The sequence below is a fragment of the Botryllus schlosseri genome, chromosome 13 (assembly GCF_051294905.1).
Source record: "Botryllus schlosseri isolate E-star chromosome 13, Bs_hap1, whole genome shotgun sequence".
Taxonomy (NCBI): Eukaryota; Metazoa; Chordata; class Ascidiacea; order Stolidobranchia; family Styelidae; genus Botryllus; species Botryllus schlosseri.
The window spans coordinates 9,172,255-9,190,729 of NC_137248.1; the positions used below are offsets into that span (position 1 = coordinate 9,172,255).

The following is an 18,475-nucleotide window of genomic DNA, read 5'->3' on the forward strand; positions in this document are numbered from 1 at the left end:
GTAGTTCTCAAACTTTTATCAACACGCCCCCTCGATGACAGTGAAAAATTTCGCGTCCCCCTTATCGTTGTATCAAAAAATATTAAAAAGAGCAATCTGAATGTTTGCATGGAAGGTATGATGACTGTTGAGACACTTGTCAAATATGGAATAATGACTATACACAGAGCTATAATTGTGAGACGGAGGCAAATTGCGCACCGCGCGAAAAAATTTCCAGTTGTATATTTTGTCAAACATATTCTTGTGCATTGGTAGCTCTTAGTAAATGGATATTTTAGCAATTTTGGTGCCTAATCCCTTCTGTTACCCCTTTGAGATTAGCTCAAACATACCTGACCACGAGCTAAATCAAAACCATGGCACAGATACACCCATTCACCAGTGAGCCTACAATTCTTTCAGGGACATCTTCTGATTAGTTCAAGGTTCGGTATAAGTCAAAATCTGACATCAGTCTGTGGATGGTACGACGCAATTATGATATTTAAAATCGAAATATAATTAAGATTACTGCTTTCACGCCACCAAGGGGGAGCTCGCCCCCCCAGTTTAAGAACCACTGCTCTGTAAAGAACTTATATTCATTCAGAAATCTAGTTCTGCACCACAAATCGTGATAAAATGATCACTTTAAAGGTCAAGGTAAATTCATACCATACTTTAGAACAATTTCATATTGTAGTAGGCTAGGAGTAAGCAAACTCGCAAGAAACAAACTTACTGACCATCATAGTTATATTTGTCACTTAAATATCTACATTGCTACTGTTTCACTTATATAAGTCTGCACAGTGCACATGCACATACATTGATATTCATGAAAGAATTTTTCACCTGGAAAGCTTAGGCCTATAGATTACTTGGACAGAGTCTTCCTCCAAAAACTGTTTAGTTTCTAAAACTTCCGATTCGTCCGGTGGCATTGCGCAGTCGAAGTCGCGTTGTTTACAACACCAACAAAGTTATACTTCAAAATGATACTTGAAACGAAGGCAATGATGACATTTTTCATCAGAAGTTAATTCCTTTACAACTTAAATATACTGAACCCAATTATGATATTTAAAATCGAAATATAATTAAGATTACTGCTTTCACGCCACCAAGGGGGAGCTCGCCCCCCCCCCCCCCCCCCCAGTTTAAGAACCACTGCTCTGTAAAGAACTTATATTCATTCAGAAATTTAGTTCTGCACCACAAATCATGATAAAATGATCACTTTAAAGAACTCACTGCAAGGTTGTGGTGTTGTCAATGATGTTCATGCTGATACATAGCGTGTAGTTGAAATTGCATTGTTGAAATGATCCATAACCGACGAAACTGTCAGTCATATCGCCGAAGAAAATGAACATCACAGGCAGCGACGCACCATGAATGATGGCGCTGATTGTACCCACAAGTATCAACAGGTAATCCTGCCCGGTTGCAAAGCGAAACTGAAAAACAAGATGGAGTTGTGGCAAAGTATGGGCTACTCTACGGCTGCGTAAATGTGCTACAGTCTTCATACAAATTTCTAACAGTGACCCAATCTCTACCGCAAACGCTGATGAGATATTTCCAGACATCTTTTTTGTAGGGTAGGCTACAATATGTTAGGATCTATACAATAGATTACGGTCAGGCCAGCTACCGATTTCGGATTTTAGATTGTTGGAGCAAAATAAAAGACCGAAAATTCACGAGAAAGACCAGACAAAACGCATACCAAATTGCTCATGACAGAAATAAGTAAACATTGCTACTTACAATTCCCGAGTATGAAACCTCAGGAATGTCTTCAAGCTTTCCTTCAACTTGCGTCTCATGTCCTTCTCCTGATTTTCTGAATTAGATTCAAAGATCAGCAAATAGCATACCGTACATCAGAACTTTTACTCGTAGGCCTACCAGAAGTATTTCGGCAAGTACCATGGTACCCTATGACTGGAGGTGGAGAGTCACTGCCGTAAAATAATTTGACTTGACATACGGTATGAAATATACGGCGATAGGCCGAATTATCATTACAACCATAGGCTACATAAATTGATTGTGTGGATTTTGTGAAACTGTATCACGCATGTCTGAATCCGTCTTGAGATATGATAGAGATTGCAATTAGGATTTATTGAGTACAAGTATACGCTATTTATTGTTCAGAATAACAACATACTTCGTGCGATGTCATGAATTTGAGTCTACAATAAAAGTTCAAGTTTGCATTGATTTTGAAGATAGATTTCAGTCATAAATGTTGCACATACTAGTACGACTAATATCGTCCTTCAATTGAAAAGTTTGAAATTACTTGACTCTAATTAAAATTGCCAGTGACTCTTGATGATATGTGACCCCGAAGGTAATAAATTGATCCCAACATTGAGTTGAACTATCAAAACTAACTGGACTTTGAAAACATATCAGTGAAAGAAAAAGGGGGTATGACAAGGTTTCTGCTTTGTGCCGCCCGCCCCTTTGACACACCTCCTTAACGCCTTAGCTCGGAAATCACACCTTTTCCTAATAAGTGTGGCATATTCGTAAGCCCCAAACCTAACCCGAGTCAGTGACATGAATCAATCGAGCCTTGTGGGTAGCCTAACATGGAGGGTCAATGGTCTTCTGGAGTGGAGTTGGTGACATCGCGACGTGCAATGTTCCATTTTAATTGCATCAATATTTACTGCGAGAAACCCTTCTGTCACGAAAATCTATTGTCAAAAACAATCATTGTTCCCAGTCTGGCTGTCTGGGTAGTCATGGGCGGCGTGTGTGTCGAATGAGTGCCAGATTTTTTTATAAACCTGTAACTATGCATGAAAAATCAAGGTGTAGACCATAACTATAGATTCTATATGATCTTTGAAGTTGCTACCATCACAATGGACAGTAGAGTCACTATAATCTGGGGTACATTTGAGAATAGTTAAATAAAGAATAGAGAGAAAAGCTATCCTATAGATGGATTATAAAATATAGGTCAAGGTAAATTCATACCATACTTTAGAACAATTTCATATTGTAGTAGGCTAGGAGTAAGCAAACTCGCAAGAAACAAACTTACTGACCATCATAGTTATATTTGTCACTTAAATATCTACATTGCTACTGTTTCACTTATATAAGTCCGCACAGTGCACATGCACATACATTGATATTCATGAAAGAATTTTTCACCTGGAATGCTTAGGCCTATAGATTACTTGGACAGAGTCTTCCTCCAAAAACTGTTTAGTTTCTAAAACTTCCGATTCGTCCGGTGGCATTGCGCAGTCGAAGTCGCGTTGTTTACAACACCAACAAAGTTATACTTCAAAATGATACTTGAAACGAAGGCAATGATGACATTTTTCATCAGAAGTTAATTCCTTTACAACTTAAATATACTGAACCAAATACCACATCAGAAGCTAATTCCTTTGTGCGCTTTCTACTCAAGCATACCGTGCGCGGTGCATCTTATTTCTAGCATCGCAGAACCACTCTTGGCTCTTTCCCATTGACAAATTGGAGCTGAACGGTCGGCGATCGATACTCGCGCTCAACGATTGTAAATCGATATAATACTAGAAGAGCAGTGGTCCTCAACCTTCTTGACCTCGCGGCACCCTCCAAGAATGAAAAAATAGCTCGCGGTATGCGGCCCCATAGCGCAGTGGTTCCCGACCTATATTGCTTACGGCACCCTGCAAACGACCAGGAGAGTTGGCAGATTCCACAGCCATACTTAAGTGGTCTCAGTACTTCTACCTTTTCGGAGCACTTAATTAGGCTTAGCCTGCTTGAACTACGTAGCCAAGTGGGTACGTTTTTAGACAACTAACAGTTCCAGTTTTTCAGCCATAACTACTTGCTTTCTATAGTTCGGATTTGGAAAAGTATATTGTAGTTTGGGGATAAGATTGAACACTTTTACGAGTGAAATTATCATAAGAACCGCGTGAAATAACCTCTCTATCACGGACGGTAACTGAACAGATGTTCGAAGATTGTATCTATTTGTAGTGTCATTAATAAGTCATATGTGTTAGTCATGGAGATGCACTCAGCAAACCCTAAAGTGGCCATCTTAGATTACCTTTCAGAGGTATATGACCCCTCGACTAAATCTACTTTTTGAAATTACTAACTCGAGTCCTAGGACTAGGAATATTCGACGGTAACATAACGTTGCGCTACAATCCTACATTTCACGACAACGCATTTCTGGTTCGTGATTACGAAGACAGCGAGGATTTGAAAACTGCATTGTCATTGTATTTGGTCAATCGACGTATCGTGCGAAATTAATTAAGTCTTCAAGGCATGCGATATGTTGGGGATTGATTGCGCGCATGGTAGCAATTTTCATTTAGCGAATATACGAACTTCACATCGCGCCCGAACCAGTGGATTTTTAAACTTTTTAGATCGCGACCCAAATCTCGATTTTAAAGACATCTCGCGACCCAAGCCCCGCAGATTGAAATGAATTCATTTCTAATGTTGGCAGGCTCTGTTTTTAAGGGCCTTGTGAAATAGAGAAAGTGCAGTCAACCAATTATAGGCAACACAACGCAGTGCTATGAGTTATGACACGTGATTCATAGCAATAAAGTCATTGATTCGGCAAGGTTGATGTCACATGAACTTTATCCTTCATAAAATTATTATGCACGGCTCTTTTATATTGGGCTATATATGCGTAGGCCTATATCAAAGAGTTCCAACATTCTTCCATTCCCCATTGCATGGGGACCCCCTGCCTCATTGAAATTGACGATCAAATTTTCGAAATCGAGCACTGAAGCGCATTTCTATACAAATACATGATTCACAAGCACACACACACACACACGATATTTCCGTAGTGAACTGAGTCCCGTATCACGCGATTCACGAACGAGCCGAAATAGGTAGGTCAGATCGAACTACGAACCTGATCGGCTACTTATTTATTTGCTTCCATTGGCTTAATACGCACGCACCAAAATCGCAAGTATTAGGCCTATTGCATGGGTTCTTTAGACGCGAGAAGAACGAAATTTTCATGAATGAATTATGTCAATAACAAAGTTCTTGCTTAAATTACTATTATTAAGTGCTCTCTCAGCCCACATGGATAGATATAGCAGTGAAGATGATGAAGATATGGTGCCTTCGAAAATATTTTTGCTCGTAAATATACAATAATAATACATCCTGATGGAGTCATGTTCAGCGTAACCACTTTTCTGCGCACGTCGCTTATTGGCAGTAGTAGTGTAGCACCCAACACAGCGCACTTGGATAATCAAAAATCCCCCACACGAGATCGCACGATGCGCGAAGAAATTTTCTTGTTGCAAAAATTCAGCAAATATCAAATATATATTAAACGATCGCTCTGGTGCAGTCGCGACCCAAATTTAGACCCTGCGCGACCAATACTTTAAGAACCCCTGCTATAGGGAATAATTTCAAATTTTCTAAGAATTCTTTTGCGGGACCCTTGCGAAATGTAAATGGCGCAATAGGCTGCCGCGGCACCACGGTTGAGAACCACTATACCAGAACAAAGCACCACATCAGAAGCTAATTCCTGGATGCATTTTCTACACAAGCACACAGTACGCGGTGCGTTTTATCGCTAACATCGCAGAATCGCTCTATTCCCGTTGACAAATTGGAGCTGACATGTCGGCGATCGATACTCGTGCGATAGGCCTACGAATATAAATCGATACGGCACCGCACGGCGCACATGTGTTAGGCCTACTAGACCGAAACGTCTGCATTTACGCGCCTTCATCATTTCAACATATTTAACGATAGAAAGTCAAATTAGCAAACGCCATACGCTGATCAACCGCAGTGAAATATCATAACAATATTTTGCGATTTTAACTGAAATAGCATATTTATGACAATAAACGAAAGATGAGCAAGCACTTATTCCGCAATGACTGGCGCGCATGATTTAATTGTTGCATATAAATGTTACAATGAAACCGGACGCGTGACGTAATGATGTTTCTATCATTAATTGAACATGAACAATCGCTGCAAAACACGCGTTTCCGTCTGCAGTGTCTCGCATCATCAGAAATCTAAAAAAGTGACTGATTGCGAGCACAGTAACTCCGCCACCCTCAGTCATTCTTATTAATGGTTCAATTAATGGCGTATTAACAGTTGTTTATATGGTGTATTTGTTTTATGTCTATAGTATGTAATATTATATTCATAACGTAATTCAAAATATATATTATAACATCGAAAAGGCTGGGAAACGGGCGATGTGCACTTGAGCACAACTGGAGTAAATATATTGCATGTGGTGTTCAATAGAATGAGAATGAGAGATAGAATGAAGTGAACTTTTTGATCCAGACAGGATCGAAGAGGAAAATCCAATTGGTGCATGCAATATACATTATGTATTAAAATGTATATCAGTGTCGACATACGATTGTGGTTCCTAGCGATCGCCGAGTTCGAACCATCACTATCCTTACAAGTATCTTTTTTAGTCAGTCTATCATAACAGGCAAAGTTGCCAGACGCAATACTCTCTGCGATACACATCACTTTATAGTTAATGCACACAATAAGAGAGCAATGCGTACGCATGCCCCAATCTCGAATTCAGACATTGTGATGTCGTGTCGTCATCTTAGGGTTTTGTGTGGGAGCCTGTTTAGCGTTGATATCGCATACATTACGGTACACGGTACCAAGAATTGACAGTGTGTCATTAGATGACGTCGTGCATTCGTCCTGGCGAATAGTGATATGGCGGCCTGACGGGTCTCGGCAGAATTATACAGTTCATCATGAACAATAATAATTATTGAAAGCAAACCAGTCCGCCGGGAGAAGGTTGGAGTGGAGTCCATTGCTATCGGTCACTATTTGGAAAATTTTTGATCTGGGCATTGATATCATGAAAAGTTCATTAAACAATTCCAAGCAACAATGATTTTTATTGTTACATTTATTTCGCCTGTTTCAACAACTGATAAACATAGTACGGGACATTTGGCGGTAAAATCTCAAAGGAACGTGAAGGCCTCGCAGCACACTTCGAGACCCTGTTATCTACACCTGCACCGGACATCGATGTGCTCGTTGCACCGCCTTCACTAGCAGCAAATCCTCTAGCGATCAATACAACCCTGATCACGCTAGGTGAGCTCAAGACAGCCATGAGTGGAGTACCACAATTCAAGGCCACCGGCACGGACGGCATCCTAACGGCTGCTTACACCTCGGGCGTTGCACCTGTGCTCCTCGACGTCATGAATGGCGTCCTCGAAGGCGGCCCGGTGCCCCCCGAGTGGCTCGAGAGCGAAATCGTCCCTATCTACAAGAAAGGCGCTGCGAGTGACCCAGCGAACTACAGAGGCATCTCCCTGATGCAGACCGCTGCCAAGCTGTTCGACCGAGTACTGCTCCTTCGCATACGTGAGCAACTCTCTACCAAGCTCCTGAATGCTCAGAATGGATTTCGACCATCCCGCGGTACAACAGAGCACATCCTGGCACTGCGCACAATCATTGACACCTGCCGCTCACACAAAAAGAATGTTGTGGCCGTTTTCGTTGATTTCGCGAAAGCCTTCGACTCGGTCTCGCGCCCAGCCATGGCGGAGATCCTCAGATTCTATGGAATTCCTGAGGTGATAACGTACGCCATTATGGCCCTCTACACTGACACACGAGCGCGAGTCCGAACAGATGACGGCCAAAGCGGAGATTTCAACACTTCGGCTGGTGTGCTTCAAGGTGACACCCTGGCACCATTCTTGTTTGTGGTCATCCTTGACTTCGTGCTGCGAACGGCCTTCCCGGATACTACGAACTTCTTCGAATGGCGGCCACGGCAAGGAACGCGCACGCGTACGACTCGCGAGGCAATCCACGTAGGTATTCTTGCCTACGCAGACGACCTAGCCCTGCTTGCCCCGAACACCGCATCGGCACAGCGTCTCATTAACCAGCTAGAGGCCGCCGCCGCTCTTGCTGGCCTCCAGATCAACGCTAAGAAGACTGAGGTTCTGGCCATACCAGCTCTACCGGCGAACGCGACACCAATTCAACTGGGAGATATCGATCTCAAGTATGTAACGAGTTTTGAATACCTCGGTATTGACGTCGCTGACTCTGGAAAAGCGCTCAAGGCGAGGCGAGCAAAGGCCTGGGGCGCGGCAAGACGGCTACATAGCCTCTTCCACTCAAGTGCCTCAACCCAGCTCAAGACCCGCATCTTCCGTGCCACTGTCGAGCAGGTTCTTCTCTACGGAATAGAAGCACTCACGCTGACAGAAAAGCTGGCTAAGACACTCAACGCCAACTACGATGCACTCCTCCGCTACGCACTCGGCATCCACCACCCGGAGCACATATCCACCAATGCTCTGCGCAAACTCACAAAAACAGTCCCATGCCGTTTGCTGGCTGCTGAACGACGCTTACGCTTAATCGGTCATCTAGTGCGGCATCAAGACGATCAACCAGCCGCCGCCATCATCAACCACATTCCGACGGAGCCATGGCGCAGAGGTGGCTGGAATAGAACCACATGGCGCTCAACAATAGAGACCGAGCTAGCGCAACGCGGGCTATCGCTCGAAGACGCCCACGACCGCCCACGATGGAGGCGCTTAATAAGGGCCGAAAACTCATTATCTTGATGTTCGTTTGTTTCCTGTTTTCTTTTGCCCTTTTATTTAATTGAAAGACGATATATATATAACGTGAAGGCATTCAATATCGCCAATAATCGCCCACATCATTAGTTAATCTCAATAACGAATGTATAACATGTCGTAAAGCGGAAGAAGAATGATGAATATGATGCGTGATCGCTAGATTGCCGCGTTGCAGTTTTGTTGGCAGATTTGTCGCATAAAGTCGAATAAAATAAATGATCATGAAACCCCTCACCAAAATATCCCGAACAGGCCAAGTACCAATGCGTTGCGATCGATGCGAAGGTAAGTTACATCTGAATTAGGAAACAAAATCATACGAACTTACTTTCCATTGTTGGCGCTAAATCCAGTTACCTCTTCGTACATTGGAGGCGGGGTTCTGTCCCCATTCAAAGACTTGACACCAACGACTTCAACTTGGATGCCGTCGTCATGTTCGCGATACTTGTCCATAGCGAACTAACACCTAATTTAGGTTGGTTTGTTGCGCTATTTCTTTACCTGGGCTAAAAATTATGTTCTGAACAGCGAACATGCAATCGTTAGAAAGAGTAGCGCTGATTTTATCAAATGCAAGTTAATCGCTGCTCCATGCAAGTTGTGGTTGTATGGGTACAACAGCGCTAGTAACATATCCTTCCAATATCTTTCCCTTTACCGTAGTGACAAGGTTGGCTACATTGATACAATAGTTGTTCTTAACCGGCAGGCCATGGCCAATGGCCATGGTTCATTTTGGGGTGCTGGGCCATAGAGCAATTTTGATACGAAGATCCTGAAAAGTTTAGTTCTGTTTGCCTAATTATCCAAAACAATACACAAATATCCATAGCATCATGACTCCCGCTATATTCTGCTTCACGATTTTTGGCAATAGAATTCGAAATACAGTAGGAATTTCGTCACTGTGACGTAATCATGCCAAATGTCGTATGATGAGGCCGTTCAAAATTATATTTATTGTTTATAGTTGTCACGAATACGTCACAAAGATAGAATTATTTCTGTATGTCGAGTTTAACTTTAATAGGTCATGGATTTCTTTTCTCTTACACGGAACGGTTGTAAAAAGATTGATAACAACTGCAATATAGGCTTACAGCCATACGCCATACTACTATACTTCTAGACCGGAGATGTCAGCAAAGTACTTGTACTGAAGTTGATTAGGCATGGTCATGGTCATGCGGGGTTGCTACTTGTGCTACACGTACTATGGCGTTTTAGACTATAGCCTATATTACGATATATACATTAGGGCTCTTCAAAAATGACTTTTTTTCTCAAATCGTACTGGCTACTTGATAGAATTGTTAAGTTACCTAATTTAAGCCTACACACAAAATTTGGTTCAATTCCAGCCGGTAACCGCTTTGCTACAGGAGAAGAAAGTTTCTATTTATTATATAAAAATAAATAATAAAAAATTTGAAAATTTTCTGTTCACCCCATGAAAGTGTTAGGCTGTCTATAGAAACGATACTCACCAAATTTGGTTCAATTCCAAGCAGTGGAAACGGAGTTATTGCCGTCGAAAAATTTGGATTTGAATAAAATAGTATTTACGGTGAGCACAACTATAATAAATAAACAAAGAATCGGTCACCGTAAACACTATTTTATTCAAATCCAAATTTTTCGACGGCAATAACTCCGCTTCTACTGCTTGGAATTGAATCAAATTTGGTGAGCATCGTTTCTATAGACAGCCTAACACTTTCATGGGGTGAACAGAAAATTTTCAAATTTTTTATTATTTATTTTCATATAATAAATAGAAACTTTCTTCTCCTGTAGCAAAGCGGTTACCGGCTGGAATTGAACCAAATTTTGTGTGTAGGCTTAAATTAGGCAACCTAACAATTTTATCAAGTAGCCAGTACGATTTGAGAAAAAAATTCATTTTTGAAGAGCCCTAATATACATTTACCACTCCACAACAGCTTACTTCAAATTCCAGTTGTCGGCGACACTTTCAGCTATTCTGGCCAAGGCATGGTCACGGTGTGTGCTCTAATTTTCAATTTATGGCGAAGCGAAGGGCGATCATTATATACGACGACTCGATGGTCGATCTGAATATTCATATGGATGTGTTTCGCGCGAATCCGGACAAGCAATCATTTCACGGTAGGTAGGTCCATGTCGTGCCATACCATGTTGTGTTTATACCCAGATTACACTTACACATTACACACGTTGTCGTAACCGGCCTGAAAAACCTCGTACCTCACGTACCGAAACTATACACAATAGAGTAGCAAGAGCTGTAGCATGTCTCTACAAATGCAAGCCCTGAGTCACACCAATCCCGCTAAAACTGACGTTACCAGATAAAATTCTGTACACATTCGTGTTGGTACTTCTACGAAATATCAGATGCCTTTATTCTCTACTGGACCGTTCAAGCGTATACTGTAATACTTTTGCTATACAGACACGTAGTAACGTGATACGCGCATCGATCAAGACTCAGTGATAACTGCAAATAGTAATCGATACTGCAGTGATGGAGATCTTGAAAACTGCGAAGTCATGCCATGCTGCACGCCCATCGCCGGCCTTCTCGCAAAAGCGGCGTATGTGACTATACTGAATCATACCTGCCGAAGGTGTGTTTTATATGATCGTGTGCACTTAAGTGCAACGGTAACTTTTACTTCCCTTGGGCAAGATTCGAGAGATTCCGCAAAAAGTAAACATTTGAATATGGTCAGTTTGGTCACTGTATGTTTGCTCTAGTCCGGTCACGATAAGACAATGGCGGTGAGTTTTGCGGATATTGATGAAACGTGGTGCAATGTTCTGAGCGAAGAGCGTTGCGTCATGTAAGGCGTCACTTGGTGACCAAATAAGGAGAAAGACTGTCGTATGGTTGATATCTTTGATTTCAGTTGTCAGATGAACGTGGATCACTCTCATAAATACATTTGTCAACGCAGCAAAATGTCCGATTACATTATCACTTGCAATTGCCGGTTAGATTACGACTTTGACTTCGGATTATGGACTCTTCATTCATCATTATTAATATTTTATCGATACAAAGCACAGCAATATTGCGATACAATTAAAAGTTAGGAGGAATCATAGGGGCCTAAGCGATTTGACATAGTGTATAAATAAAACACTAAACATCTCTGAGCTCGATACAGATAGCAATAAATTTGGCAGGCACGCACAGTGAAAATATAATAATAGTGGAAGTAGTATGCACAAATTGGTCAACCAATGTAAATGAAGAGACATGCGGTGGCGATACAAGGTATATATAGGTGATATCGATGTTTCAAATCGTTATCTGCTATAATCTCAAAGCGTAGGCTATACAGTTCGTATTCTGTATAGCTGCTCCAATTTGGTTCTGGAAATGGGCAATTGAGCATGAGCAATGAGCATACCCGAAGTGTTCTGCGATGGCCAGATTTCCTTCAATAGCTCAAAGGAGATCAAGTAGCCGAGAAAGCTACTCAAATAAAAGTGGCAAACAAAGGCTATGAGTAGAATAGTGCTTTTAGAAGCAGCCCAAAATATCAGAAAGTAAGAGAGGCGGAAAATGATATTTGCTTTAGTAGGTGTTGAAGTCTGTATGTAGGGAAAACTACTTGAGTAGCATTCCCCGAAAAAGTAAAATACTTAGGCTACTTCGTTACTGACCGAGTGACCGTCTCTGCAATTAGGCTACTTGACAGAGCATTGTGTTATCCTGTAATTTGCGTTGATCGTATGATATATTTCAAGGTGTGGATGTGGAACTCGACAACGTTATTATTGCATGCTTTACCAAAATACATAACAAACAGACCGCAATGATGGTGGTTCAGAAAATATGCATGCGCTGGCACTGGTCAGCACGAATCAGCCTGTATTTATCGAAGATATATGAAACACTACAACGTCTACGAAATACTCAAAATTACCATAGTTTAGTTGTGATATGATGATATCAGACCGGCCTTTGCTCAAATAATGCTGTGTCACATAAACATTGTATTCGGATTCTTAGTGACCAAAATTGCGACTATGAGAACGACGCATGACTCAAATGAATTTATAATATGCTAGAATTGACGTAGTTTGTTGATCGACCCCCATAGCTACCGAGAGACTGCGATTCTAGTCTTGGCATTATATTTATTATGCATAAAATCACGTATCGGCTGCAACACGTTGCGAAGTGTCGGAGGGCTAACTGAACTCCTTCTGTCTGGGTGTCGCTGTTCAAAAGACGCCCAGAGAAAAAATCCGATGAAGGACCACTGCATGATCAACATCGAACACTAGCTACTATATCGGGCATTATTACTAGTAATTAGAAAACGTGGTGTATTACATCACATTGTGTCTTGTATCATATTGTGTCTTGTGTATCCCATTGTACATGCTACAAATGCTACATGTACGACGCACGTAGGCCTTCGCCCTTCGTACATTGTACAATGTACATTGCGCAATATTCATTGTTACTTGAGCGAATCAAAATAATCGAACCACTGTTTATGTATAGAGCATGTAGTATCTATAGTTTATTATTGGGAACTGACTCCTACTCCCGAGGAAATTTGGACTCCGACAACTCTCTACTGATGTCAATAAAATCAACGCATTTGAGATACGACAGCAGCACATCATTCTATATAGCGAGTCCGCCATGCCCCCAGATCTTGCATTCGACATTAGCAATTATAGGCTACAACTTACTATCGCTATCCAGCAGCCACTACAAAATTACGGGGAACATGGTGAAATATATCCTTTGTGTCTAAGCTTTACCGTTTCCATAGTCAAATTTACTTGAAGACCTCCCGTGGAAGTATGGAATTTGTAATCCACCGCCAAGAATTTCAAATGGTGCAAGAACGAAACCGCGTCACGTTGTTACAACTAATCTGTCGGCGCGTGCTACAACGACCTCGTTCAATCTCCCGAATTAATGACAAACGTTTGTTCGATGACCTCTGGGCATGATTTGATTTGCGGGACTGTAGACAGGATGTTGACGCATGTATGGCATTTACGCCACAATGATACAAATATCAATGGAATTGTCTTCAATCCTGATTCCTGAATCCCTATATACAGTTTTGTGCAGAGAGAGAGAGAGAGAGAGTCTTTATTTTCATCCAACCAAAATACATAACACACGGCAGTGATGGTGGTACAGAAAATATGCATGCACACTGCACAGTATTCGGTATTAGATAGGAACGATCGATAAGACCGTGAAGGTCATCTAGTCTGATCACACCAGCATCAAACAGGTACACTTGACTCTAAACCAGCGGTTCCCAACGTGGGCGATATCGCCCCCCAGGGGGCGATTTGGCGGTCTAGGGGGGCGAAAATAACGAAGGGGGCGATAGGGGGGCGAAACTGGAAGAAGGGGGCGATGGGGGGCGAAAACAACGAAGGTGGTGATGGCGCGTTAAAACGGCTATAGTGGAGTCGGGACCGTAACTACCGCACCCAAAACCCCCCAATTAGGAGTGGGGGCCCGAAATCGAAGGAAACCCTAATTTATTTCGTGAATTAACATGAATGATAGAGTAATTTTTTAGAAAATCATGCGACTTTTTCAAAATTTTCGCGCTGTGCGCGATTTAATATCTTCATATATCTTGATGTTGGGGTCCCCGTCATCCAACAAAAATACGCATGATTTATGGAAATGGGATACTTCGGCGTCGGCCATTACTGCGCCACGACGCACCAAGACATATGAAGTTGGAGGCCATGTAACATGCGACTCCGAGAAGTGTGCCAGAACGATTAGCAGCGAGAAGACCTTGTCCGAAAGGAATGCCCTTGTGCTGACCGAAAACTTCGATATATATACGTATATGTTTAGTTGTCTATAGGCGCCTCAATGGCTGGCGTCGAATGTTCCTGTCCTGGCGACCTTAACCCTACAGGACAAATTCCATCCCGCAAGGAAAATATTATTTGACAGTAAAGAAATACCAATATGAAATCATGTGCGTCTTTTAGTTTGGTACGTTTTGACGATTTCCATATCTTCTGATATAGCAGATATAGGAGGTCACGAAATAGCATCATGTAAAGAAGTCAATATAACAACGATTCCGCCGAAGATGTTTAATTATTATTTAGGGGTCCTACTTTTTCCAACATACCACATCGACCATATTGACCGATTCAAACATGAATTATATAAATTTGTCGCGCTTCGCTCGTTCAGGCGAAATACGGTGACTCACCAAACAGTACATGAAATAGGGTATAGCTGATATGTAGTGACAAAACGCCCACTGGCTGAGGGGGTCTGGGGTTTGGTTTATCACCCTATGGGGCCAAAGACCAACGTTTTTTTTTGGAGGGGGGGCTGACGAATACTGTTTTTCGGTTCCCAATATCTGGGGGGCGATGATCGGTGTGAAGCTTCAAAAGGGGGCGATGAGTCGAAAAAGGTTGGGAACCACTGCTCTAAACAATCTGGCTGTAAAAAATGTTAGTTAAAAAAGTAAAATAGAAGAAAAATTAAACGATGGTAGCAAATGATCAATGAAGCAATGTCTGGGCGAGGTAGGGCAACAATGTTAGTATAACGACAAGAGGCAGAGATGAGCGGATTTGAAATTTCTATGTCCTAATCCAATCCAAATCCGAACCTTCAAATCCTAATCCATAACTTTTTCATATTCAAGTCCATGTCCAATCCTAATCCGATTCCAACTGGAAATTCAGAAAAAAAACCTAATTTATGCAATGGAGGGATTCGAAAATTTTCTTTTACCACCAACGATTCACTTGATTCAGGCTAACCTAGTAACCATAAGTTCATTAATAACTGATTTGAATAAAGTTTGTCGCCATTCGCCACACGACATTTCAATCTCCTAGAAAATAGATCAATCCAATCCAAATCCGACAAAATTTCACAAATCCTGTTTTTTCAAAACCTAATCCTAATCCATGCTCATCATCATCATTGGTTTATTAGCAATTTTATCAGTTCAATACACCACAAAAATGCGATACAATGAAAAGACAGGAAGATGTCGAAGCGACAAGGAGTAGTCTATGGAATCTGACACCCACCTTGGCCTAGGCGATGTAAAGAGGAGGCATGCACACTGAATGAAAGTAAAGAAGATAGTATAGAAAAAGAGGTGATCAAGTAGGGCTTTTTTGAATCTATTATAAGGCAATTCACGGATATGTGGTTCCAGATGATAGGTCCCGAGTAGTCGATAGTTAGGTTGCTATTGGGTGGGGGTAAGTAGATAGGCTATTTCCTTTAGACGAGTATGTCCACATTCAAGTCGAAATACAAGCAATTACTACTAAATAAATACAGTCCATCCTCAAGATTACCGGACCACGACTGACCTGTCGATCTCGATTCCCATGACATGCCGCCCTATTTCTTGTCGCTTTCTTTTTCTATACTATCTTGTTTACTTTCATTCAGTGTGCATGCCTCCTCTTTACATCGCCTAGGCCAAGGTGGGTGTCAGATTCCATAGACTACTCCTTGTCGCTTCGACATCTTCCTGTCTTTTCATTGTATCGCATTTTTTGTGGCGTATTTAACTGATAAAATTGCTAATAAACCAATGATGATGAAGATGATCTCGTGTAATGGGAGTGGACATTTTTAGCAGGCATGAAAAAGTCATCAAACACAGGAGGCAAACTATTGGAAAAATATTTGTGAATGACTTTTGATACTTCGAAGCGATATAGTTCGTCAACTTGCAAAATTCGGTGCTTGCGGTAGTAAGGCGATAGTTTGGTACGTAAAGGTACAGATGAGATCAGCCGTATCGCACGGTTTTGCAGGGTTCGAATTGCTTCTTGGAGGTACAGAACTTCAATATACAATTGAATAGTATATTCATATTGAAATGAACCCGAATATTTCGGCTGACACTCGTCAGGGGTAATCGTCAGCAACTAGTAGAGAGGAAAGAACATTTTATATCAACAATCGTATCACAAAATATGACGTCACCAGCATGAAATTTCGAATAAATGTTAGATAATCCGATTTGTGCGAATAATTATCGAGACGACCGATTTCGAATCGTTGGGCGGGGCCATTCACAATTCCATTTGTGTGCCTTGGAGTCGACTTTTATCAAAATACACCAACCAAAACTCTGCCAACAAAAGGAGTTCGTGTAACACCTAAAAATAGTACATTGAACGCTCTCTCATTCGAAATTTCATGCTGGTGACGTCATATTTTGTGATACGATTGTTGATATACAATGTTCTTTCCAATTCTCTACTAGCCACCACTGGTGATTACTAGGGCAAGTTTTTGCAACTTTTTTTTACAGCTTCCGGCAGCTTCCTAAATACTCGTAAGATATGTAGAATGCTGTTTTAAGCTGTTTGAAGGAATCTTATAGTGCAACTTTTTGCAACTTTTGTCCATTTTTTCCATGCAACTTTTTGCAACTTTCTCGATTTTTCATGAAAGTATTTTCGATTTTGGTAAAATACACGGCCAAATTCGACTGAAACACCGTAAATCAGCACCGAAGTAGCGCTTTTACGGGTATTTCGGGAGCTGAGCCCGAAAATTGACCTTTTTTTTTTAATCAACCGAGCAAAATGTGGTCAAAATGCAACTTCTGCAACTTTTCAACTTTTTTCAAAAATAAATGCAACTTTCCACGGATTTAACTGCAACTAAAACTTGCCCTAGTGATTACAAAATAGCCGACCCCAGGGCTATGCGCGAGCCGCGCGTCGCATGTCAAAAATTTTAGCTTTTAAAGAGACCCAACACAAAATACGAATTTATTCCGTCGAAATGATATCGAATGAAGTTTATTATTGTGTGATGCGGCCGATGCGCGTCCAACTGGGCTGTCATGTGTTTGAAATCAGGCTGATATGACCTCAAAGCAGTGCGAAGCAGTTCCTTCAAGTGCTGCTGAGATTTTGGCTCGGTAATCTTATTACGTAACTCAGTCTTTGTTGGGTAACTCTTGGTCTTGGTTTTGTAGTTATTGAGCGAATCTTGATAGATAAAAGGCATACAGTGGCTTTGCTCCATTTATCACCAAATGTAAACTCTTCCTCCCATTCTCTTTTATTTTCCTGCTGTTGAAACTTTCTTTTCTTGTAATTAGGCCATCTCTCACCTAGATTTTATTGGTCACACTCTGCAGTTATTGCAGCATTTACAGTACAAATGGAAGAGCCGTATTCACCATTGTTTGCCCGGAAATGATCGAGACCTGCGCTATAGTAATTAATTACCAAGTTCATTGTTGAACACATTGATTTATCATTGATTGCTGACCATTCATCATTATTGCGGGTGAAGCGTTTATTGGAACTCGATTCAAGAGTTCAATTGAAAAGTTCTAACCATGTTGTAGTGCTCACCTCCCCTAAATTTTACAAGTGTTACGTAAGTCACAAGCAAAGAAACAAAACGAAAAGAATTCGCTTATTGTTAATAATCGTGATAGAATGCATCAGTTTATGATCAGGTTTAAATCCTCTAGCAAAATGGCAAAACGCATGTGCAATCATTATAAAGAGCCACAGTTTGCCCACCCCTGGCCTAACCTTTTCACCCCAGTGGGCTACTCCTTTCATAAAATGTAACGATATATATGCATATGGCGCCTCTCTCGTATTACAAGCCCTGTAGTTAATGAGACTATGGGCGATACGGATAAGTTGTACCGGATACTCAATACCAGAGGTGGTCAAAGTAGTCAAGAAGGCTACTCAAGTAGAAGTAGAAGTAGCGACGGAAAAATCTACTCAAGTACGAGTAGACGTACTTCTTCCATAAGGAACTCAAAACTACTTGAAGTAGAAGT

The 18,475-nt window shown here is 41.4% G+C and overlaps 1 protein-coding gene across 5 annotated transcripts in view; it reads right to left on the reverse strand.

Annotated features, from left to right (window-relative positions):
* Window positions 1-9,199, reverse strand: part of LOC145453393 (ATP-dependent translocase ABCB1-like) — a 31,561-nt gene extending 22,362 nt beyond the window's left edge. For 4 of the 5 annotated variants that reach the window (XM_080331359.1, XM_080331358.1, XM_080331357.1 and 1 more), the window contains exons 1-3: window positions 8,989-9,199; window positions 1,756-1,831; window positions 1,237-1,442 (exon numbers count right to left, since the gene is read on the reverse strand). In XM_080331359.1, coding sequence (XP_080187485.1) covers window positions 1,237-1,442; window positions 1,756-1,831; window positions 8,989-9,116 — 410 coding nt within the window. In that variant the 5' untranslated portion in view covers window positions 9,117-9,199. Of the gene's footprint in view, window positions 1-1,236; window positions 1,443-1,755; window positions 1,832-3,165; window positions 3,478-8,988 lie in introns of those variants that run through there. The other variant, XM_080331360.1, reaches the window with a different exon arrangement.
* Between the last annotated feature and the right edge of the window lie 9,276 nt (window positions 9,200-18,475).